Source organism: Megalobrama amblycephala, linkage group LG3 (assembly GCF_018812025.1).
Source record: "Megalobrama amblycephala isolate DHTTF-2021 linkage group LG3, ASM1881202v1, whole genome shotgun sequence".
In the NCBI taxonomy this organism is placed as follows: domain Eukaryota; kingdom Metazoa; phylum Chordata; class Actinopteri; order Cypriniformes; family Xenocyprididae; genus Megalobrama; species Megalobrama amblycephala.
The window spans coordinates 20,809,096-20,835,165 of record NC_063046.1 but is presented as its reverse complement, the minus strand read 5'-3'; the positions used below and the strand labels follow the sequence as shown (position 1 = coordinate 20,835,165).

The window sequence follows — 26,070 nt, the reverse complement described above, 5'->3', positions numbered from 1 at the left end:
AACTTATTTAATTAAAATCTTATTTAAGAAACCTATGCCTTTTACTGATATGCTATGGCAGTATGAGATGCAACAATGCTGTTTGTTTGTTACTTAATTTTGTAATCTCATGAGCTGAACATAAATCTCTTTATTTAAATTAATTTACAGAAATGTGATCTGTACACTAGCTATGCATATTAATAAACCATTATAAACTATGGTCTTCTTCAGAAACTGTTACCAAACATAAGTTTCCAAAATTGTCAAAGACCTGAGTGTCAGTTTCAGTCAGCAAATTCATTTCAAGCGTTAAATCAAGCGTTGGCAAGGCAATCTCAAAGCAGTGCCGTAAAACATTTGATTGTCTCTGGATGATTAGTTGTTTTGATGTTAAGATTACAGTAACTGGATCAAAAATACGATAAACCAGGCAATAGCTCTTACAGGCATCAATGAAGCTTTTCCATTTCGATAGCTACTGTCGGTCCTGACTGGAATAGTCAGCTTCGCACGACAGCTGTTGTTTGCTTCCAAAAATGGGATTTCAGCTTCGCTGGGTAGGGTATTTAGCATTTTATCACGTACCTGAACATATGGAGACACAGAGAGAGAGAGAGAGAGAGAGAGAGAGAGAGAGATATTTAACATATTTCTAAATGTGCTGTGACCACACTCAATGATATACTTTTAATATACTTTAATATAATATATTTTTTTTAATATATAAAAAAAAGTGTTTTGATATTTCCAAATATATTTAAAGATCTACAATCTACAACTAAAAGCAAATTAAAGTCACATGAAGAAAGGGTTTTCTGTAGCTTGTAGAAGTGATATGTGAGGCTAATGGGGAAAACAAGTGCAAAATAGTCCTTGCGTTGGTTGTGGTCCAAACTGAGTGCATTTAGATTAAATCTCTTGAATGTGCAGAGCCAGTGCACTGACATTTGGAGGAACCTTATCACACCTTATCAAGAAGAGCATGGTAAGGTGTGATATGCTTATGTATATGCTAGGTATATGGTCTCTTTCTGTCATGGTACTCTGGTTTTGCAGAAGTTCACTGATAACCAGGGATAGGGGATAATCAGAGACAGATTTGAGACCTAATGTTTTAGGTGCTGTTTTTTATTGGGTGTTGCAATAACTGTAATTTGAAGGGGTCAACTGAGGGTGGAAGATGAGAAAATATAAAGTTTGTGGTTTATTTTTTGTTTGTTTTATTTTGTATGTGGCTGTAATGAGCATAGGTCTTAAAGGGTCATGAAACCCCAAAACACATTTTTTTTTGAGATGTGAACAGATACGTACAGGTTGCATGTCACTGAAAACACTAATAGCACTTGTAAAGTTTATGAACAAGTGGAAATTGGTTATTCTTGCATTTTTCAGAGCAATTTCGTACTTCCAGTTTGAAAAGCAAAGTCTCAAAGTGTGCAGATAGGCTTGCGGTTCTGAGCGCTTCTCTGCATTTATTCATGAGAAAGAGCTCATTCAGTCCAATCATTGGACCATAATTGCAGTATTATGCATGAGGAAGTATCACTTCTGTTGCTTCTGTCTCATTGCCTATTGTTGTCATTCAGAGACATGGGTCATAGGTGCTCATTTCCTCAGTGCTACAACACAAAAATGCGTTTCCCTGCGACGTGACAAATGAATGGGGATCACTGTGTGCAGGTCAGAGAGGCAGTAGGAGTTTTTAAAAAATAAATAAATGGAGCTGGGAGGAATTTTCATCTGGCTGTAAAGACCACCATTGTAGTACAAGAAAGGAAGAGACAGAGGAATAAGATATGGGAGTGATTTGGCAGGGCTGTCTTTTGGAGTTATCCAGTGCAAAAAAGAAAGAGCAGTCAAGAAGAGAAGACCTTCAAAGAGTTAAAAGCTCTGCTATATTCACAGAAAACCAAAAGGAGATTCACAGGTGCTGAACTGAAAGGAAGGAGACAAAGGAAGATATTTGGAAGAATGTTTGTAACCAAGCAGATCTCGCCCCCATTGACTACCAGAGTATTTTTTTTTCCTACTATGGTAGTAAATGGGGTTAAAGATCTGCTTGGTTACAGACATTCTTCCAAATATCTTCCTTTGTCTCCTTCCTTTCAGTTCAGCACCTGTGAAACTCCTTTTGGTTTTCTGTGAATATAGCAATATATCAGAATGTATATGTAAGTATACAATAATCTTAAAAATAAATGTCCTTTTATTGAACAACCTTTAACATCCATACACTCTAAAAAATGCTGGGTTAAAAACAACCCAAGTTGGGTTGAAAATGGACAAACCCAGCGGTTGGGTTAAATGTTTGCCCAACGTGCTGGGTAGTTTTATTTAACTCAACTGTTGTATAAAAATTACTGTATTGCTTGCTTAAAATGAACCCAAAATATGCTGGAAATTAACATTTCTTAATATATTTAATAAATGAGCATTTATTAATAAGAAAATGAATAATAAACAATAAACATTTATTAAACTGCTTATTAATAAATGTACACCTTTTGATTATTATTGTTGCCTCTAGTAATTATGTGTCTGATTTTTAATTTCTCACCTATTTTGGATTCATTTTAAAGGTCCCGTTTTTCGTGTATTTTTGAAGCTTTGATTGTGTTTATAGTGTGCAATATAACATGTGTTCATGTTTCGCGTGTAAAAAAACACAGTATTTTTCACATAATTTACTTATCTGTATACCGCTGTTTCCACTGTCATAAAAACGGGCTGATGACTTCCTTGTTCTATGAAGTCCCTCCTTCAGAAATACGTAACGAGTTCTGATTGTGCCAGCGGTTCCTGTGTTGTGATTCGACAGCAGTTTAGCGCATCTTGCCCGGAAAGGTCACGCCTCTTACCATAACGTGGAGATGCACGCGCTCAGTGTTATTGTAAACATGTCTTTAATTTTACCCTATCAATTTGAGCTGGAATCAGACCCGGTGATTGGACTGCGGGATGAAAATAACAGCGTTTCGACGACATGGCGACAAACACACTCTACAAACGCAACTCTTGTGTATTCCTGTGGGGGAGGTTAGTCAAAAAACTGTTTTAGTGACGTCATTAAAGAAGGAAGTAGAGGGATGTAGTCCAAACTGGCCGTTCGATGTAGGCGACTTCTGTTAAATAAAATATCTCGCTTGGCATTGAACTTTGAGCTTTAACATTTTACAGATTTTATTTATACTCTAACAACAACATTACACACTAACTAAAGTTTGAAACATGGGATCACGAAGAACGGGACCTTTAAGCCAGCCATATAGTCATTTTTAATCAGTAGTTGGGTTAAATAAAACTACCCAGCAGGTTGGGCAAACATTTAACCCAACCACTGGGTTAAAACAACCCAATTGCTGGGTTTGTCCATTTTCAACCCAACTTGGGTTGTTTTTAACCAAACATTTTTTAGAGTGTAGAACCTTTCCATTGCAGAAAAGTTTCATTATAGTGGAAAAGGGTTCTTCAGATTATTAAAAGGAAAAAAAGGTTATTTTAAAAACTGTTCACTGAAAGGTTCTTTAGGGAATTAAAAATGGTTCTATGGCATCACTGCAAAGGAACCATTATTTTTAAATGTGTATCAGTGTTATGTACACTATCTTTTTACTATGTGTGTGCTACAGTCTATATTTGTACTACCCCTAAAGAGGCCATGAATTATAGATACTTTTCGTGACCTAACTGAACTAGGAACTGAACACAAGAAATTATTTCCTGACCTTCTCAGCCTCTTGGAACACTCTAAGGAAGTTCAGTCTTAGCACTCCTGCCAGCTCTTCCTCACTCCAGTTCCTTGATATCAGCTCCTCAATTAGTGCTGGGTATTTGGAGACATCCTCCAGCCCTTCAGGAAATCTGTAATAACACCGGTACATGTAAACACACACAAACATAAAGATAAGGGGCATAAGCCATGTAGGCCACGTTTCTTTGTGATTCTTAGGGATGTGTGTGGAATTATTCCCAATGGATTTAAATATTGAAAAATGTGTTAAATGTTGCTGAGAGTACTACAGTCTTATTGGTAGCTGAAAAAATTATCAAATCAGCCAATCATCTATAAATGGGCACATGTGTAAAACCGTATTGTTGTAATATTCTACAGAAAACATTGAAGATTTCTACTGAAATTAAAGCATGGAGGCACTTAGGTAAATAAACGCAAAATAGTGTGCATTTTATGCATGAGAGTTCTGTAACATAAATATAGATGAGATGTAGATAAGATGTTTACTTGCCCTTGTGCTCCATCAAAGTCTGCTCCAATCCCAATGCTTTCAGCACCAATCAGATCCTTTATATGATCAAAATGATCTAAAAAAAAAAAAAAGTTTCTAATGAAAACTAAATAAATAAATAAATGTAAAAAAAGTATGTCTGTCTTACCAGCCACAGTAGACACGTTTGTGGAATCTGAACATGCTACAAAATGTCTGTAGAAGTTCACCATGATAAGCCCACCATTTGCTTTCTAGAAAGAAAGACAGTTGAGTTACAATTCTTATCACCCAATATTTGTGATTTCATGTACCGGAACTACAGAAGCATTACAGAAGTTCATCTGCTGTGCTTACGTGCATCACATATGATGTATATTTTAATAACTTTTAATGAATTGAAAAGTAATTTTATGAACATCCAAAAAACACATGAGGAGAAGCATTAGGATAGTACAATATCAGCAATCACATACATTTGAACACACACACACAGGTTTGGAGAGTATTAAAGTCACAAAGTACACCTGTGAAATACAAATTTCTCTAACGTCTTCAAGGAAAACTAGTCCTGACCAAATAGGGCTTAATGTAGCAAACCAAAAATCAGTCTCACCAGAAGCTGCAGCAGGTCATCAGGTACGTTGCGAGTATTGTTACAGATAGCATAGGCTGAGGAGTGGCTGAAAATAACTGGAGCAATAGAATGTTTCAGCACTGCTCTGGCTGTCTCCCAGGAACTATGAGACAGATCTATCAGCATTCCCAACCTGTTCATCTCTTCCACCACTGCCTGGGGTGAGCAGGTGAAGATAGACATTTGAAAATGATTAAATTCATTAAGTACTAAGTTAGTTAGTTCTGATCCATTCTGTTTAATTCAAGTTAGGGTAAACTTGTATGATTTGTATGATGTAAATCAAACTTAATCAATGCCAAAGTGAACTCCACTGCAAAATATGTACTGATAATTGTTACACTTCAAAAACAAGTATATGCATCATAATTATGAAAACAGCTTTTTTTTGAGTGTGAAGTTTTTTTCATGTACTTGATTCATATCACATAATAGGTTAACTGTCCATAACAGCATAATGATGTTTAGATGGACATCTTGTATCTCATACAGTAGGTAGCAAAAAATTCAGCAATTTTAGCACACATATGCTCAGAAAACTACAAAAAAATATTTTTTTAAGAACAATGAACTACTGTACAAACAGGATATAAAAATCATTATCATGACTATTTCCTCCATGATCAAAGGCATTTTTTAGTCTGTCTTTGGGTTCAAAAAGAGGACAAAAGAAAGGGATTTCCAAATATAGAAGTCGAAAGAGGCCTTTAATACAGGGTCAAATTCCCCACTAAATACAACTGTAACTTTGGTTCAGCTATCTCAGGTTAAACATCTTCTAAAATTAACTTAATCCACATCGGTTTCATTTTATATTGATTTATTGACTCATATCCAAGAAAACCTTACCTTGCCAAATTCTGTCAAGCTGTTGTTCTTCCGCTGGTAAAATGAGTAAAAACGAGATGAGCTCTCAGCCCTACAAGTGACAGAATAGAAGAAAGTTTAATAATTGAACTATATGAAATGGACCAAAAACAAAAATAAATAAATATAATTCTGGGACAGTATACATATGCAGTATGTGTTGTATTTGTGCTCCTCTCTCAATTAACTATTAAAAAACATGTTTTATTGACTCTACACATTATTTTCAGCACATGTTGTACATGTATGGTGAGTATTTACCATGGCGTGTTGCAGGTGTGTGTGAGGGCCATGGATCTTACTCCAAGCTGGTAGAACATGCGTAGTGCTGGTAAACTGCTGTCGATGGAGTGGCCTCCCTCCACACTGATGAGACATGCGATTTTTGTACTATCCCTCATTCCTTAAACACACATTCACCCACAAAAATATTTCTCAACAATTGAAAGACACAAATATATAAAAACCATATGTAATCCTTTTATTTTTATCTCCTCTCCACATCAATAATAATCTATTTGAACACAATGGACAGAAGTGCTTTTATATTTCCCTGTAAAATGAAGTGAACAGATCATGTGCTGCGATCATGGACAAATACAGCTGTAGTTTTTGCTAAACCAGGCACTTGTCATTTAGCTAAAGTCAGCTGACACTGTTCAGTCTTCAAACAACTACGTATGTCCATTATCATGTTGTCATGGTCTTAGGTCTTACATTATATTAAACAACATCTATTAATCTCTATGGCTTGTTAATACAGTACTAGTTTTGGTTTGTTTGGCCCAGGTATCCCCTATGTTGTGGAGTACAAATGTCCCCAAAAGGATAGTAAAACCTGAAATTATTGACATTGTGCGGACAAAATTCTGGTCTCCATAAGGAAAAGAGTTTATAAAATCATAATAAATTGTTATTATTATCGAAAAAGTAAAAAAGCTAAATGTTTTCTGTAAGTGTCAGGTGCCATGATGGCTAAACACTCATGATGAGGAGGAATGCAGCATGGAAGACTTTAATTAACAGTCCAAGAAACAAGAGAAACACCATGACCACCAACGTAAAATACAGAAGAGAACCGACAGAGACTGAGGGAGAACACAGGGACAATATGCAAGTCAAACAAAGGGGCAAACGAGACAAATTAACAAGACACACCTGGGACCAATGAACTCAAATCAGGGTAACTAAGGGAACAAACTAGTGGTGGGAAAACTGAAAATAAAGAACATGTGACACAGAAAACAAACACAGAACCCTGACAGTAAGGGTAGGGGATAGAATGTAAAGTTTGTAGAGTATAAAATCATTATGTCTATGGATAAAACAAGTCCTCATAAAAAATAAAGAAAACAAAACGTGTGTCTTGAATTGATGCTTGTTTGAAAGGTGATCCTTGAAGTCCATTGTTGTTACTGTATATTCTGACTATGTCAGACATTAAGAATGAGTTACTTCTTACTCCTCAATTTAACCGCATTCTGTATTTAAACATTAAGAATATCAATTTTCTGAAACTATGTCACTCAAGAGTACTACACTTATTTCACACAGAACACTACTGTTCAAAAGTAAAGATTTAGAGTAATGCCAGCTGAAAATTCAGCTTTGCCATCAAAGGAATAAATTATATTTTAAAATATATTTAAATAGATTATTTGTTTATTTTTATTGCCATATCAACAATTATGGCTATTTTCATGGCTATTTAAATAGACAAGTTGTTTAAACTGTAATAAAATTTCACAATATTACTGTTTTTACTGGATTTGATCAAATCAATGCAGCCTTTGTGAGCATAAGAGACTTCTTTCAAAAAAATATTTTAATATCTTACTGACCCCAAACTTTTAAACAGTAGCGTATGTGAAATGCAGTCTGGATGTTTTACAGCATTACACTGGTCCTATCATGTTGAGTGAGGATATCCTTAGGCAGGCAGCTAGTGAGATTGCATAGTCTCTTCTCATTTCACTAACACTGCAAGTGTGGACAAGATTGTTAAATGGAATTTGCTGGAGGTAATTTACAACATCCCCTCCAGACTTCCGTTGTCTATTGCAACAATGAAGGGGATTTTATATCATTATGATTTCTATTTTCAGAGTTTCCCTAGAGAGACTATTTATGTTCAAACCAAAGAAACCTGATGGCATAGTTCACCCAAAAATTTCTTTAATTCTATAATTTACTCACCCTCATGTCTTCCAAACCTGTATGACTTCTTTCTTCTGTGAAACACAAAAGGAAATCTCTAAAGAATGCTGGTTACCTGACAGTGGTAACACTTTATAATAAGGTCTCATTTGTTAACATTAGTTAAGTGTATGAACTAACAAGAACTAACAATGAGCAATAAATTTGTTACAGTATTTAATCATCTTTGTTAATGTTAGTTAATAAAAAAAAACAGTTGTTCATTGATTGTTCATGTTAGTTCACAGTGTATTAACTATTGTTAACAAATACAACATCTGAGTTTAATAATGTATTAGTAAATGTTGATTATAATCACTAAGATTAATAAATGTTGTAGAAGTGTTGATAATTCTTAGTTCATGTTAGCTAAAGTAGTTAACTAATGAAACCTTATTGTAAAGTGTTACAGTTTTGGTTACCATTGAAATCCATTGCATGGGAGGAAAAAAAAAAACATTTCTCAAATGACCATTTTTACAGGAGGGTGAATAATTGACAGAATTTTCATTTTTCTGAGTGAACTATCCCTTTAAGCAACAAACTGCAAGAAGATACATGGCATAATGTTATGGTGAAGCCTGTGTTCAATTGGCAGGAACCACAGATGCTTTTAACTTTTTTTATTGATTTATTGATGCAATGAATAGAGAAGACATGTCTGGACTAGAAGAAATATCAGTCATGGGAAGACAGTGTCAAATAGTTTTCTACCGACTGTAGATCTCCCTCAAAATCTAAAAAAAAGAAGATTTTTTTGTCTGTTTGTTTTTTAATTTAGATGACATTCCAATCTATAAACATTAATATTACAGCATGAGTATTTCTAACAGAATATTACTAGTCAGGTGGAGGTTGGGGGGCTACAGTACCTTCAGCTGTGGTGACCAGTTCCAGGTATGAGTTTTCAGTACATACACGACGAATTACATCAATCTGTTCCAATGTCAGTCTGACAGCATCCTTGTCCTGAGCCGTGCACAACACGTATGCTGAAAAAACCTGACAAATATCAAGGGCTTATTTCTCTCCAGTCTGGCACAAACTGACAAAAAAAGACCAATCTGGATGCTCACTTGTGAGTCCAAACTGTTCAAGGAATTATTTTAAGGAAGGGTAGTAAAACACTTTTTTGAGCAATTGGCAGCTTCAGTGACAACAATGACATATTAAAGAAATTATACAGTGTATATCTAAAAATCCCTGTTAAAAACAGCTGGTTTTTGTGATGTAAAAAAAAAAAAGAATGATAAATCATATCAGAATTTTTGCACCATTAATGTGAAAATTACAACATATGGGGCCAGATTTACTAAACGGCAAATTAGCGTGAGAGCGCAATTCCACAAATGCGCCGATGGGAGTGGCAAGTTTTGTGCGTGATCTACTGCTGAAATGCAAATAAAAGAACACAGACACAGTCAAATCATTTACATAATGACCAACGCAATCTACCAAGAGTGGTGCAAATTAGCGTTGGGTCGTAAATAAGCAGAGCTGATGCTCATTAAGTGCGGATCGACACAGGCGCAACTTGTTACATGTAATATATGGATAACATCTTCCTCTGGCATTCCAAAGAAATACGAGTGGAAAATATTTTCTCCCTTCTACCATGTGCTCTCTGTTCTCTGCAGTGTCTCCTCCTAGCAGAAACAATTGGGCTTTTTTTGGGTGATAAATAATGGCTTAAATACCAGTAAATTGACTAGTGCAAACATTAGTAAATCACGTTGCGTGATTCATTTAAATACTCTCCTCCCATAAATTTTGTGTCTGAAAGGGAAACTCCTACAAATGCATATGCAATTAGGTCAGCCACAAAAAAAAAAAAAAAACACACTCAGTCCATGCCTTTTCAGCGTTAATTTTGCACTGCGTGTCTTTAGTAAACCCTGACAGTAGTTTAACGCCAAACGAGGGTTTGCGCTGGCGCAAGCTGTTAGTAAATCTGGCTCATGGAATTCCAATGATAACCAAAGAGAAAACAACAACAACAAAAACACTAGGGGTGACACTGAATAGTCGACAATTCGATGCTTCGATAGGAGGAGCCTGATTTGACTATCAATCTCACAGTCAAATTATCGCAGAGGTGTTATGAAATGAGATATGGGGGTGCTCAATATCTGATTTTACATAGACGTATCGGTTCTCTCCCAATAGGTTAATATAGAGCATATTATGATAATGCTGTAAATAAAAATGTGAAATGAAAGAAGCTTTTAATAAATATTTTTAATATGAATAAATCCAACCACCCCGTGACAGATTTTCACTTCCATGATCCGTGACTGACAGAGGACGAGAGGAGCATCTTGGCGGCAGGGATTAAATCTTTAACAATGTCTGGGATAAGAAAATCTAAAGTGTAGAATTGGATGCACTTTGAAATGGTAAAAGATGATCCAAAAAACTTAAGATGCAAGTTGTGCCAACAGCTCATGTCTTACTGCTCAACAACAACAAACGCATGCTTCTGCCGGCCAACCTTAACAAGCTGACTAGTGCGCTATTTGAAAAGACTCAAACAGACACAGGCAGATTGCGTGAAAGACTGGATTTTTTTCTCTCAATAAAAGCTGGGTACAAGTGATTTCAAAACATTTCAGCCAGTTCTAATTTTATTTTTGGATGCTGTGAATGTTTAGCTAAAAAGACTGCCACTCCAGTTTAGCGTTTATTGTCTCTGCAGTTAAAAAGACAATTCTGGCTATACTTTCACTATTTTAATCATTTCTTTAATTTTAATTTATGTATTGATCATTCTGGGTTATCTAATTTAACTATTTATGGCTTGTGTTTTGTGTTTTAAATTATTTTTATTTATTAGAACAGTATATTGTTACGATATGGTGGTGTAGAGATGAGGCAGATACGGATTTCCACAATAACATAGAGCTTTAATCAAACAAAGGCAAGGAAACACCAAACATAACCTTAACATAAACAGAGAACGGACGAGGAGTGAAGGGAGTGAGTGCAATATATGGGAGTGCAGACAATAGAGTCCAGGTGCAGGTGATGAGTGCTGATGAGGAGCTGACGAGGGAAGTGAGTGCAGGTGTGGAAACAGGAGGATCTTGGGATATGGAGTCCAGGGAAACAAGGGTTCTGTGACATTACCCCCCCCTCCCGGTAGGCGCGTCCTCGCGCCGTAGATGAAACAACCGGGAGGGGGGCGGGCGCCCTGGAGACCTCAAGCTGGTGCAGGGGGAGGAGCAAACTGGAGTGGAGGTCTCCAGGGCAGGTTCAAAAGCCATGGCGGGTCAGGGGCTGAAGGCAGCCATGGCGGGTCAGGGGCTGAAGGCAGCCATGGCGGGTCAGGGGCTGAAGGCAGCCATGGCGGGTCAGGGGCTGAAGGCAGCCATGGCGGGTCAGGGCTGAAGGCAGCCATGGCGGGTCAGGGGCTGAAGGCAGCCATGGCGGGTCAGGGGCTGAAGGCAGCCATGGCGGGTCAGGGGCTGAAGGCAGCCATGGCGGGTCAGGGGCTGAAGGCAGCCATGGCGGGTCAGGGGCTGAAGGCAGCCATGGCGGGTCAGGGGCTGAAGGCAGCCATGGCGGGTCAGGGGCTGAAGGCAGCCATGGCGGGTCAGGTGCAGCGGGCAGCCATTGCGGGTCAGGAGCCGAAGCCGAATTGTCGCCGAGCCCAGGCGGCGGTGAAGGACCGGCGGGAGATGGCGGAACCAGCGGCTCCGCCGACCGAAGCGCAGCCGGGGCTCCAGAAGGCCGCAGTTGAACACAGACGACAGACAACAGAGTGAACACCAGGGGGAGTGAGGAAGCCAACTGGAAACGAGGGACGGAGGGACGGAGCGGAGCCGGAGGAGTGCAGTCCAGAGGGGAAGGCAGGCTGACGAGGGACCAAGGTGTGAGCGGAGGCAGGATGGAGACTTGTGAAACTGGTGGACTGATGGGCAACGGTGGAGACGAGGGAGGTTGGAGCCAGGGTGTAGGTAATCGCCCAGAGGTCCGAGGTGGAGATCTGGGCGAGGGGGCTTGAGGTGGAGGTGCAGTGAGTACATACATGGGAGGCGGGAGAGGGAGGCAGGGAGGGAAAACAGTCTTATCAAAGTTCATAGCTGGAGCGGCTGGCTCGGCGGCGGCTGGAGCGGCTGGCTCGGCGGCGGCTGGAGCGGCAGGCTCGGCGGCGGCTGGAGCGGCTGGCTCGGCGGCGGCTGGAGCTGAGGGCTCGTAGGCGGCGGCTGGAGCTGAGGGCTCGTAGGCGGCGGCTGGAGCTGAGGGCTCGTAGGCGGCGGCTGGAGCTGAGGGCTCGTAGGCGGCGGCTGGAGCTGAGGGCTCGTAGGCGGCGGCTGGAGCTGAGGGCTCGTAGGCGGCGGCTGGAGCTGAGGGCTCGTAGGCGGCGGCTGGAGCTGAGGGCTCGTAGGCGGCGGCTGGAGCTGAGGGCTCGTAGGCGGCGGCTGGAGCTGAGGGCTCGTAGGCGGCGGCTGGAGCTGAGGGCTCGTAGGCGGCGGCTGGAGCTGAGGGCTCGTAGGCGGCGGCTGGAGCTGAGGGCTCGTAGGCGGCGGCTGGAGCTGAGGGCTCGTAGGCGGCGGCTGGAGCTGAGGGCTCGTAGGCGGCGGCTGGAGCTGAGGGCTCGTAGGCGGCGGCTGGAGCTGAGGGCTCGTAGGCGGCGGCTGGAGCTGAGGGCTCGTAGGCGGCGGCTGGAGCTGAGGGCTCGTAGGCGGCGGCTGGAGCTGAGGGCTCGTAGGCGGCGGCTGGAGCTGAGGGCTCGTAGGCGGCGGCTGGAGCTGAGGGCTCGTAGGCGGCGGCTGGAGCTGAGGGCTCGTAGGCGGCGGCTGGAGCTGAGGGCTCGTAGGCGGCGGCTGGAGCTGAGGGCTCGTAGGCGGCGGCTGGAGCTGAGGGCTCGTAGGCGGCGGCTGGAGCTGAGGGCTCGTAGGCGGCGGCTGGAGCTGAGGGCTCGTAGGCGGCGGCTGGAGCAGAGGGCTCGGCGGCGGCTGGAGCGGCTGGCTCGTAGGCGGCGGCTGGAGCAGAGGGCTCGTAGGCGGCGGCTGGAGCAGAGGGCTCGTTCATCCCCTCAAATACAATTAAAATCCCCACAGGCACTGGAGCTGGCTCTGTGGGGACTGGAGCGGGCTCTGGAGAGACTGGAGAGGGCTCTGGAGAGACTGGAGAGGGCTCTGGAAAGACTGGAGAGGGCTCGTTCATCCCCTCAAATACAATTAAAATCCCCACAGGCACTGGAGCTGGCACTGTGGGGACTGGAGCGGGCTCTGGAGACACTGGAGCGGGCTCTGGAGATACTGGAGCGGGCTCTGGAGATACTGGAGCGGGCTCTGGAGACACTGGAGCGGGCTCTGGAGATACTGGAGCGGGCTTTGGAGAGACTGGAGCGGGCTCTGGAGATACTGGAGCGGGCTTTGGAGAGACTGGAGCGGCTTTCTTCCTCCTCCTCCGCTTACTGGGCCCAGTAGAGGAATGTGGGTCCAGCATGGGGCAGGCAGGGAGTTTGCTGGAGGGGTATGCGGAGGAAGCCGGAGGTTGACTGACTGGCCCGGCCAACCATGTTTCTGGATGGACTGGACGACAACACTTATCCTGAACCATGTCCACGAAGAATTTGGAACCATTTAAACACAAAATTAAATTGATAGTTTCGCTTAAGGAGAAACGAAAAACAGGTTCATCAAAACGGATAGTGTCATCATCCAATCCATCCAAAAACAGGGAGATCAAAACTGCTTCAGGCCAGTCAGACAAATAAGCGAGCTCAACGAACTCCTCCACATACCTCTCCAGCGAACGACCTACCTGCAGGAGCCGATAAGGCGATCGCTGGCGGTCAGAGTGAGAGGCGTTGGAGGAGCTGAATCCAGGGACCCGGTGAAAGGCTCCATTTTTTTTTTTCCCGTGGAAAATCCGGTCGTTTTTCGGTCCGTTCTTCTGTTACGATATGGTGGTGTAGAGATGAGGCAGATACGGATTTCCACAATAACATAGAGCTTTAATCAAACAAAGGCAAGGAAACACCAAACATAACCTTAACATAAACAGAGAACGGACGAGGAGTGAAGGGAGTGAGTGCAATATATGGGAGTGCAGACAATAGAGTCCAGGTGCAGGTGATGAGTGCTGATGAGGAGCTGACGAGGGAAGTGAGTGCAGGTGTGGAAACAGGAGGATCTTGGGATATGGAGTCCAGGGAAACAAGGGTTCTGTGACATATATATTCTGTTCTAATTCAATTCTGTAAATTAATTATTGATTGTTTTTTGGTGCATCGATGTTGCGCTCTAGATTAGTTAAAGCTTGCTCACACAGGCAATTTAGACGATTTAATTTGATTTGCCGACATGTGAAATGCATATCTATTTGCATTTATTTATATAAATTTTTAAGGTTTATTGATCCAAAATGTTTTTATTCATTTTCTTCTATATCTTTGTGTGGTGTTCTGTACATCGTGGCTGCGAATGTCTATCCACATTGCCTTTCATTTCAGTTTAAAAAAGATAAAATCATTGTAAGTTTCGTCTATCACTTGACAGGCAGTTTGGTCGCTTTTTTTAAAAAGTTGTTTCTCTGTGCTACGTGTGAAAGAAAATAAAAGTTGTCTTAAGGCACGGGTATAGGCCTTACATTTTCCATGTCCCACTCCGTCTCATGCACAGTTGAGTGCGCGAGCCTTTCAATGTAGTCTATACTCCTTTGGAAAGAGTTTGTGAGCACTATCTCATGGACTGCTGTTTTTCAAACACTGATAACATGAGTGAGGTATTTTACTATGGGAAATGCCTCTGGGCGTGACCAATCCTGGAAGCACCAATTACACCACGTCTGTCAGTTAACAGACCAATCACAACAGTGATGCGGGAGTCCTGCATCCCTAAATATATAGCACTGATGGTGGTCCCTACTTCATTCTCAGCATCTCTTCTCCGTGCACTGCATAGAATTATTTTATCTATAATTAATATAGGTTTAAATGAAAATATTCTGACAGTGAGACTTGGTAACCACAGGTAAAACCAAACATGGCTACTCACTACCACTGTCAAATATTATATTATGATATGTTATATAGTCCTATAAAAAAAGCCTAAATGCAGGTAAAAACTATACACATCTTCACAAAGAAATTCATTATATATATTTCCCTTCCCAGCTAATAAATATATTGCAATATAAATGGCTACAACATGGTATTCAATATAAATATTCCACATTTCCACAATCCATGGTAAATTACTACAGTTCATTCATGGTAAATGTTTGTAAGTATGGTGAAGTGTGGTGTGTGTCGAATTGAAACGTTTCTTACTGGATGTCGCAATGCTGTTTAATAATGGTGACTGGGAATAAACACGGCTGCTTTAAGCTTTGGTTCCATTATCCAGTGGGCCGTGCTGTGTAGTTCAAAATAAACTAGTGAAACACATGAAAACAGCCCTATTTGTTCTGTATTTGTTTTTACTGACCGAGAAACAACTACAGTTTCAGTGACAGGGTGGTCCGAACAAATCCAAATCATTTCTGATTATTACGCAAACGCGTTTGGTCAATTCACGGAAAATAATCAAGACAAAAGAATTTTAGTCATGACAACTCTTGGAGTGGATTAAATTCAACCAGCATTTATTGGCATGGGGCATGAAGTATACATGGCTTGATTTTGGTGTATGAGATCTGCTACGCCGCTGCTGCTGTTACTGCTGCTGAGCAAATACAAATTTGTTCAGCTTAGGCAAATAAAACAACAAAGAAAAGGCTGCTGCAAAAATGGTAGAACCCCGTAGCAGATCTCTACAGGTGGCGCTGGGGAGGAGGAGGGATAACAGATTTCACATTGCGCAGCTTGTCGATTGCAGGCTAGGGTACAATATATATGGTTGCGTGGATTTGGAAATACTTCTGATTGGCTAGTGCCATGGCATATAAAGGACCAATCAGCGTTCAGTTAAGTCAAGTCAAGTCACCTTTATTTATATAGCGCTTTTTACAATGCAGATTGTGTCAAAGCAGCATTACATTGATAACTGGTACATAATTTTTGCTGCACAGCAGCTCTTCAAGAATAGTGTCAATGCAGGCAGATCAAAGCACTGTTGAATAAATGTCAAGAATACTGTTGAATATCAAATGTCAAGTCAAATGTCAAGTGTCCCCAACTAAGCAAGCCAAAGGCGACAGCGGCAAGGAACCCACACTCCAACAGGTGACATCAGGTGGCAAACAAGTGGCAAATAGGTGTTAAAATGGAGAAAAAAACCTTGGGAGAAACCAGGCTTAGTCGGGGGGCCAGTTCTCCTCTAGCGAACAGTGCTTTGTTACGAATCAGGTTGCTATCATAAGTCTGATAGGATCGCAACAATCAAAGTATTTATTTCAGTTCCATCCAGTTGAGGATCGTATTCATCACGCCGGTATGGACGGTTTGTTGAGGAACTGTGCTACTGGCTGTCGTGTGGATGAGGCCTTCACAATGGATGATCTAGTTGACTCGATCTCTGCTGTTACTTCAGGGCTGCGTTAAGAGTTTCATGCCTGAACTCTGTATTAAATAATGATGAGAATGAATTAATTCACGAATGACTGGTATCGCTGGTTCAGTCGACAGAAATATGGGACACATAATAACTGCTGAAATATTCACACAGAAAACGTTTCTCAGGTCAGTCGGAGGAATGTGCATGGTACGAACAGTGCAGCAACCCAATCACATGAGAATGCGTATCAATAGTAGGTCTGTGTAATCTCTTAGAAAATATATGCCAAAATGAGTTTTGGTGTGCATATGATACATACTTTATGGCGTGCATATAATACGCTTGGTAGTCTTGGGTAGGGGTGTAAGAAAATATCGATACACGTGAATATCGCGATATTATGTTTGGCGATACTGTATCGATTCACAAAAACACTGTATCGATATTTATTTATTTACTTGCTTACATCCAAGATTCGTGGCTTTGTGTTCGGTTTAAACCACAGACTGTATAAAACCAAACTGCTAGATGGCAGTGTTATCTCAGAACGTAAACTGATGCGGAGAAGCGCAAGGTGCATCGCTAGTATTAGCATTAGCAAACCCAGCTCACAAGACTATATAATTATTCCACTCCCATGGTATACAGAGCTGAAGTGTGTTGACTCATTTTGGCTTCAGCTATAAAGAAACCACTAAAGAGATCGACCAGAGTCAGTTGTTTGCAAAATAGGCCATGTTATAATCCAAAACTCGTGAAACACATTGAATCTGAGAGCTCAGTTAATATCCCGATGCCATCAGTGCTGCTGAGAGAGGCGTTCGATAGAATATGTAGTATGTACTGCACGTTTTCAGTAACAAAATAAACACACACACAAAAAAAATGACAGCAGAAAGAAAGCATCTGATCATAGCGATATGGATGTGGTTTGCACCAGCTCAGCAGTTCAGCACTTCAGTGAAGGCACGTTTATTTAAATAGCACTTTATATAATAGACTGCTTTAAAGCAAGCAGCTTTACAGTATTAAATATAAAACAGACATTCAGTCATGAAATGGACTATGCACTAGTTAAAAAGTTTATAAATTAAAAACTGCTATACTGTGAACCTTTAAAACATATATATCTAAAGAATCAGTCACTTTACTATTTTCCCTTAGATTGCACAAAATAGTGATTAGTGATATAAATGCAAATGATACAGCATTGATTAAATAAAATAAAGTTGTTTGTAAGGTTTTATGCATATGGTGGTGTGTTCTTTATGACCGTTAGATCCTCTTTATGAAAAAAAAAACAAGAAATAACGCAATATATTGCCTTTCTTACAGTATCGCAATATATATTACAATATATCGTATCGTAACCCCAGATTCTTGTCAATACACAGCCCTAGTCTTGGGTAGGATTAGTGGTGTGGGTGCCCACAGGCCGAATGAGGATGATTGGCGGGCCGGATTTGGCTCGCGGGCCACCAGTTGAATAGCCCTGTTTTACACACTTAGGATGGAATGAGCCAGTGATGGCTCAGTGACATCCAGTCTATAAAATTGTGGCCCAAATTGCTGCTGCACAAATGTCCTGAACTGAAACGCCCTTAATGAGGTGGCCATACCTCTGGTAGAATGAGCCTTCAGCCCTTCTGTGGGACAGAGAACCATGCTATTATAACCTACTGTAATAGCTTCCACTACCCAGTGGGACAGGCGCTGTTGTGAAATAGGTTTAACCTTATGAGAATCAGCCCATGAAACAAATAACTGATTACTGTTCCTTAGTGCTTTAGTTCTGTTCATATAGTGATTGGGCACAAACGCTGGATTAGTTAAGATTTACTCTTGAGTAATCCATAGCGAACCTCATACAGGAGTTTTGAACCAATAAAGTGTGAAGTTCACTAACCCCTTTCATGGTAGAACACAAAAAACAATGTACTGATTTTAAATTTCTAAGACACTTTTTGTTTAGGGAGCCCATATGCGAAGAGGGTGAATCTTTATGAATAATGCTGTGATTCACATCTGAGGAGATCAAGACCCTGCCCCTAATGAGCCGCATAATGAGCCATTAGGTCAGGAATGTGACTGAGTAAACTAAGAAAGAATGCAATGACAAAAGACATATATAATTTTTTGTTTATTTAAAATATAGTTAACTATATAAATGAGAGTCAAATACATATTTTGAGTACACAGTTATACCTGGAAATAAATTCTGTTCAAAGATATATGTGAGCATCACTTACCTGGCATTTGGTGTTTCTGCACTGGAGGGAAAAAAAAGAAGGAAAAAAAAAAAAACTTTCCTGCTTCCAGTCAGTGATCTCAGTATCATATGCATGCAGTCCAATGTGGGCCAATATCTGGTCACTATGATTCTCAAATCTGTAAGAGAAAAGAAAAAAAAAAACCATGTGAGCATGCTGATAACAGGATCATATCAGCTATTGTATTAACGTTAATATAATGTCCACTCTTAACAGAAAACATGATTTTCGTGATCTCATGCATGCACATATTATTGCACATCATGAGAAGAAAATTTTGTATAGGCCTATATTTTAAATTACAGAAAATGTTGTATAGGCCTATATTTTAAATTACAGTACCAGTCAAAAGATTGGATGCATTACTATTTATAATGTTTTTGAAAGAAGTCCCATGCTCATCAAGCCTGCATTTATTTGATCAAAAATACAGAAAAAAACAGCAATACTGTTAAATATTACAATTTAAAATAATGATTTTCTATTTTAATATACTTTAATTTCAGTCGATTTCACTCATGTCAGTATAGCAATGTAGTTTGGGAATAGCAATGGCAATTTACTAATGTAAGTCAATCTGCACCATTAATTCACACTGAGCCACAAAACTTGCAGGATTCATATTTAAACAGTCTTTTTGCAGTTTAATATTCACAGACACTATATCACAATTAGAATAAAGAACTAAAGAATAAAAATTAAAAAAAAAAAAACTTACCATTCACAATCATTGGCTCGATCTAGTTGATCCTCGAAATGAAAGTGAAAACAGCTCTTCCACTATTCTTCACCGCATCTCAAAACGATAAAAAGTAGCCTACATGAAACTGACTAAGCATGATGCATTTTTCCGAGCTGACAAGGGCGTTCACTGTGTTGAAAGTATCACCTCAGAATTTGCATCTGAATAGCGCGCCCGCTCCATGGGTGTGGCCGCATTAGTGGATAATGAGCTGACTCGCAAATGTCTGTCAACCTTCTATTTTCATACAGATTACATAAATGGAGAATATTTGACTTACATGATTTAAAACCTGACATTTCAACATTTCTTTAGACATATGTCTCATTTTTTTGTGATTAGTATTCACTGAGTTACATTTCATTTTCTGAGGACTATCAGAATGGACTTCCTTCAGAGGGAGACGACAGATCACACATCATGTTAGTTTCCTTTATTTTGCAAAAAGCACAAAATTTTGTTTTTACAAATAAAGTGTACACAAGTGTACACAAATAAAAGAAGTCATTCTATAGTTTCAATTGATATATTACTTCTGTCTCTATGACAAAATATGACGGAGTATTTTAAGTTGATTTTGCTGCTTTATGAAAAAAATCCAGCAAAACACGCCGGCGTGTTACTCTAGAGTGTTAACCCTCCCCAGGTACACTGGGTTTGCTGAGCAGCCTTGTCCCCACCAGAAAAGACAGAAGAAGAAAGATATTCACTTTGACAGTGCATATATCCACGGAAGAATAAGGAATAAACAGCCACGTTCGGGTACCTAAAAACACCGGCTCATTAATTGAACTGTTTAGTGGCCACTCTCTGCGAGGATCTCCTGAGTATAGCTTCCCAAAAGGATCTTTACAGGGAAGAGAACGAAAATAAAGTAGGGACCACCTGCAGCGGTATATATTTAGGGAGGCAGGACTCCTGCATCACTGTCATGATTGGTCTGTCAACTGACAGAAGGGGTGCAATTGGTGCTTCCACCCCGAGCCTTTTCCCATAGTGAGATACTGTGTGAATGTCTGAAAGAGAACTTGCACTGACATATCTTAAAATATGCCAGTGCCATTTTTTGGGCTCAAGATGCACACCAGTAATGTTTTTTATAAGGTACATTTATAAAAGCTACTTAAATGTCCTAATTGAACTAAGGTCTAATCCTGGCTTAATCTAAGCCTTATCTATGAAACCAGGCCTTGGAATAATTAACAGGATAAGTGTGCACACCTGAACAACTTAGTTGAAGAACGCTTTGATTTTATTCCAGCAATCATTCTGTTAGGATAGCTGATGTCTATCAGCTTGGCTCTTCTTGACTTTGGAATATTTTTATACTTTTCTTTGCAAACACGTTCCAGATCTGTTAAAGTTTGGGGCAGTTTTGTGCATCAAGCCCAGCACTTGATCTGTCTGTGTCTTTAACAAGTCAGTACACACAAATGTAGGTCTGTGACTTTAAATTTACAAATTGTAGTAAGTAGCAGATCTAAGTACAGGATATTTAAAGATATAAATTAAAGTCAAAATCAGAAATTACCTGCCCTCCAACATGACCAGCTTTGAGGCGACTGATATCTGTAGCCGCATGAGAAATGCTATGCAGATTGATCTTGGTGAGTTTGTTGTTATAATGAATTCTCAGACGTAGCGCAAGGTCATTGTGTCTAATTAAAGAGAAAGAAAAGCAGTATGAAATCAAAATACATAACTGCAATTTTTATAGCAGGTGGTGTTTTTGTTTGATAACTACAGTACAACCTGATGGAGTAATTTGCCATTCAGTATTCTCAGTTATATATCATAAACCAGTTATGTTTAAAGTACAGATTAAAAATACATGCAAGTGAAAGTGATAAGTGAGTCCTACCCATCAATTAGTGGATATTTTCTCATTATATCCAGTGCTCTACTGGTTTCGGATATTACTCCATGAAGTGAGAGAAGGGTGCATACGAACCATGCGCCACTGCCTGCTTCTTTATATATGAACATCCTTCGATGCTGATAATAAAACGTCATAAAGGATTTGCTCTATTAAAATTAAGTCATAATTTGCAAGCAAAAGACACGCACAGTAACACAAGGCAAAACTGTTCAAAAGAGCATTTATGTATTTATAAATTTCTACTCGCATCAGATTCCACTAGGAACTATAAAATGTAGTTAAGGTAAAATGCAAGAAAGAAATAGATGAATGAGAAACCTGGGCTAGTTGTCACATGGGAAGGTTGTCATAAGTGCTATATTTCAGCTCTATTTAAATATCCAATTTTTAAGCTTGTTTTCTTTAGCACTGGTTGCCCATGCTGATTTCAAAGGTGTCCTTTATTTATTTCCATTATTTTAAAAATTAGTTATACGTTATGAAAACATAGGCTACCGTAACCTCCAGACCAGGGATTGGCAGTATTTATGATACATGTATTTCAAATACAAAATAGTATTTTGTAATTTGTATTTGATAGGGTTGATGAAAATGGCTTTGTATTTTGTATCAAAATACTTTAGTGTTTTGTATTTTTGTAGTTTTAAAATACTGTAAAATACTTTGTAAGAAGTCTTCATGATGACATCATAAAAATGCGGCCTCTGATTGGTTGCCTACTCAGTGGTTTGCCCAGACTTGTTGAAGTTCAGAACAGATGTTAGTTTTGGTGTTTCGTTTTAGTAGACTAGGCTAAATAGTTTACCAATTTACATAATGTTCTTGAAAACTATTATACCAAGCAGCAGCCCCCTATATGATTAAAAATCAATTGATTAATTAGTTAGATGAATCAGTGTGTCGAATCAGCTGTTCGGAGCGGCAAAGTCACGTGATTTCGGCAGTTTGGCAGTTTGACACGTGATCTGAATCATGATTCGATACACTGATTCATAATGCTCCGATGCTTCACCAAAAATATTCTCGTTGCTTTATAATATTAATATTGAACCACTGTACTCACATGAACTGATTTAAATATGTTTTTAGTACATTAATGGATCTTGAGAGAGGAAATGTCATTGCTGGCTATGAAGGCCTCACTGAGCCATCGGATTTTAACAAAAATATCTTAATTTGTGTTCCGAAGACTAATGAAGGTCTTACGGGTGTGGAACGGCATGAGGGTGAGTAATAAATGACAGAATTTTCATTTTTGGGTGAACTAACCCTTTAAAGTTACTGTTATATGAAGCAGAGCAGGGCGAGTGATGTTGGAGCTGAACGAGACCACTGGAGAGATTGCTAATGAGAGACAAGCATGACACACGTCTCGAGAGCAGCGGACCTTTTATTATGCCAGTCGCCGCTTCTGCTTTTTTTGCTCTATAGCGTATGTTGGGTAATGCAGTGCGGTTTATCATATTAAGATACATTTGTTTACATATTAGTTACATTTGTTATAATGCTACTCTGTGCGTTCGCTTGGTGGCTGCTATGAGACACTTGTTGCACACTGCAGTAAGCTAGATTGATAGTCATGGTAAAACATGGCACTCGTGGTAAATCAAGAAAATGAAAATTAAACAAAAAGGTATATAACACGATTAGTTTTCAGTCCATGAATGAATCCAAATAGTTACTCATCTGTCTAATAAAACATAATTGTATATCATATATCATAGATGAGGAATATAAAGCGTCTTTGGTGTTTCCATGGTTTCTACTTAATAAAACAGAAATTGAGGGTATGATCTCATTGATAGGCAACGCACGGACACAGTCTGTGTCCTGGTTAAAATTGCTTATTTCTCTGGATTTAAACATTCTTGTAAACATTTGGGATAATGTAAGTACAGAAGTCAACAAAATATATAACATTGTTCTAGTGGTTTTTGGATATTTCAATCCAAAAATCCTACTGTACATATTGTGCCTTTAACTGGTTGCATATGTTAGATTTATTGATTAACTCATGCAGAGAAAAGCTGTTGCTATCAAACATTGTTTACTTATTCAACTGAGTCAGTGTAATGGTGAAGAGATAGATCAAATAGGCCAACTGATGGAAGGTTTGCGAAGAAATGTCATGCTCCCTTGTAAAAGTATTTTTTAGTATTTTTAAAATACAAAAACACAGTAGTTTATTTTGATACTTGTGGCTGCTGTATTTTGTAGTTTATTTTGATATACTTAAAATTAAGGTATTTTATTTTAAAATACATTTTGATGTATTTTTGCCCAACCCTACTCCAGACTTTATCGTCCACCCTGGATCATTTAAACCCGCAGGCCACATACACAATTACCTATTTACATATAAGTCTATAGAAAAATAGAAAAACTAAATAATAATAATAATAATAATAATAATAAAAAGGTAAGAGACAGAGTAAAATGTAATGTAGAATTAAATTATGACTTCTGTCATTTTATACAATTCACTGATTACAATGTCTGTTGTCCAGAACAATTATATGTGCTTTTCAAGTTTTACTAGCAGGGTCATCAGAAATGTCCACTTTTCTGTCCCTAGCCTTTACAGAAATATTACACTTGAAAAACACTTTAGGATTACAATTGTTTTATATTTTAAAATGAAACAATATATTATTTGAACAATTACACCTTCTTGAGTCATCAATGTGGCAATAATTGTTTTTTAATTAATTATAAGAATTCCAAGCGCCACAGAAAGGCTTGTCCTCACGTCAAGTCATGTACAGAGGGAAAGTGCATTATTTTGAGATCAGAAACAGGTTTTTCTACCATTTAAAATACAATAATGTATACATAACTATCAAATATATGATGTAAATGACATAAAAAAACAAAATGTGGAATAAATATTATAAAATATATAATGAATAGTAGTCCCCTGGAGTTGTGTCACTGGTGTTACCATTTAACAAAAATCTCTTATTTTAAAAGAAAAATCACAATGATGACATCACTTGACTTCCCTTTTCCTATGGAAAGTCTTTTCAGTTATTAGAATTTTAATTTTAAAAAAAATCATAATTTCCTATGAATTTTTTAAATGTTTATGATCTTTTACTGACTGCTTTCACCAAGTGTCAATGATAAGTCTTTGATTTTATACCAAATGTAACAATTCAGTCCCATCTACTTAATTATAGTTGAAGAATAAGGATCTTTGTCACCGGTGTTACTATTTTTTTGTCTGTCACATTAAATAAAATGTGTCATTTGTGACATGATCATAATTTTACATCCAATGACTTCTGGCTCAATGACTCAAAAATTAAGATTTAAAGGATAGCGTCATTACTTGTTTATAACTGTTTTTCAAATATTTGTATTGTTATAGCAATGGTTGCGCAAATGAACTAACATCATTCAATCACACTTTTAACAAACCTGATTAAAATAAATAACACATAAACTCCTTATCTTTTGCATTATCATTATTTTTCTGTAATTCTGACTGCATGTGCTGAAATAGTTGAGAAATAATATTTCATAAAAACCTTTAAAATTGCCAGAGAAGGTAACATCTATGACAAAAAAAAAAAAAAAGATACATGCGGTCTTTAAATAAATGCACATAAAAATTATTATTATTATTTTAAATCATTAAGCTGTCATTTAGTCTAACATTTAAGTTTAAATGTTAGAGAAAGAAACACATTTTAAGACATCTTGCCATTCCAGAAGTGGACGTTTCTGTAGAATGTCCCAGCATTAAATTAAATTATGGAACATACTGCTTAAAAAAACTAGATAGTAGGCTATTTTATACTTAGTTTGCATTCTTCTTAACATCTCAAAACATTGGCCAATAGCCTAATGTAGTGATAAAACGCCTCGCTCTGAGTTACCATGCGTTTTTTCTGGATAAAACGGTGAAGATGTTCAACAGTTTACGTATTTTTATAGTAGATTTAACTGTCCAGGGAAGAAAAGGCAATGAACGGTAAAAAAATATTAGTAACGGCTCAGATTTCCCCTACTCCGTTATGCCAAATAGTATCAAACACGTCTGAAATGTCCATCCATAAAATACACAGTACAGTAATACTACTATTACTCACCGCGTCAGGAGGCTTGCTTAAAAGTAATCATGGACATGCAGAGTTGTTTATGCCGAGTGGTGTAATCGGTTTTCCTGTGCGGAACTTAAAACACTTGCACATGTTGTCCTATGCAGGGTTGCCAGGTTTGCATTACAAAATCGCCCAATACTAGCCCAATCGCGTTCCTGGGTTCCCCGGTAAAAACTGCGTTTCGGGAAACGCTTGATGCTGTGGCCTTCGATGAAGTGTCGCCCCCTTCCGCGTGTTTCTTGGTAGGCACATGAACACTGTCATAAGTCAAGAAATACACAAATTATATATATATATACATACATACACACAAATTATATATATATATATATATATATATATATATATATATATATATATATATATATATATATATATATATATATATAATCAGCACTACAGAAAAGTACTCTGGGTGTGCATCAGAAAAACTGGGTGGCATATTTATTGTCCGATTAATGTGCAACCGGACAAAATATTGTAATTGAAATTGTTGTAGGGGGGTCTGGGAGCATCCTCCCCCGTTTTCGGGATTTTAAGACGATTCTGGGCACTTGCAAGAAAATAATTGGAAAAAAAAATTTGCTTTAATAAAAACAAAACAAACAAAAAATGATTGACGGCTGGGCATTGACACAAATTTCACATTGGATTTGATTTTGATTCTGAAGATTGTGGTTTGATTTCGATTTGATTTCCTTGATTCATTATTGACTATTTG

The 26,070-nt window shown here is 38.8% G+C and overlaps 1 protein-coding gene across 1 annotated transcript; it reads right to left on the bottom strand.

Annotated features, from left to right (window-relative positions):
* Window positions 1-10: 10 nt before the first annotated feature.
* Window positions 11-25,541, bottom strand: dpep2 (dipeptidase 2). Its single transcript, XM_048184615.1, has 11 exons — window positions 25,338-25,541; window positions 21,226-21,359; window positions 20,896-21,022; window positions 8,778-8,907; window positions 5,971-6,112; window positions 5,692-5,761; window positions 4,822-4,998; window positions 4,375-4,459; window positions 4,227-4,302; window positions 3,708-3,843; window positions 11-567 (listed from the first exon to the last, which is right to left on the bottom strand). The coding sequence occupies exons 2-11, from the start codon at window positions 21,348-21,350 to the stop codon at window positions 379-381; spliced, it is 1,257 nt and encodes a 418-aa protein (XP_048040572.1). The 5' UTR covers window positions 21,351-21,359; window positions 25,338-25,541; the 3' UTR covers window positions 11-378.
* Between the last annotated feature and the right edge of the window lie 529 nt (window positions 25,542-26,070).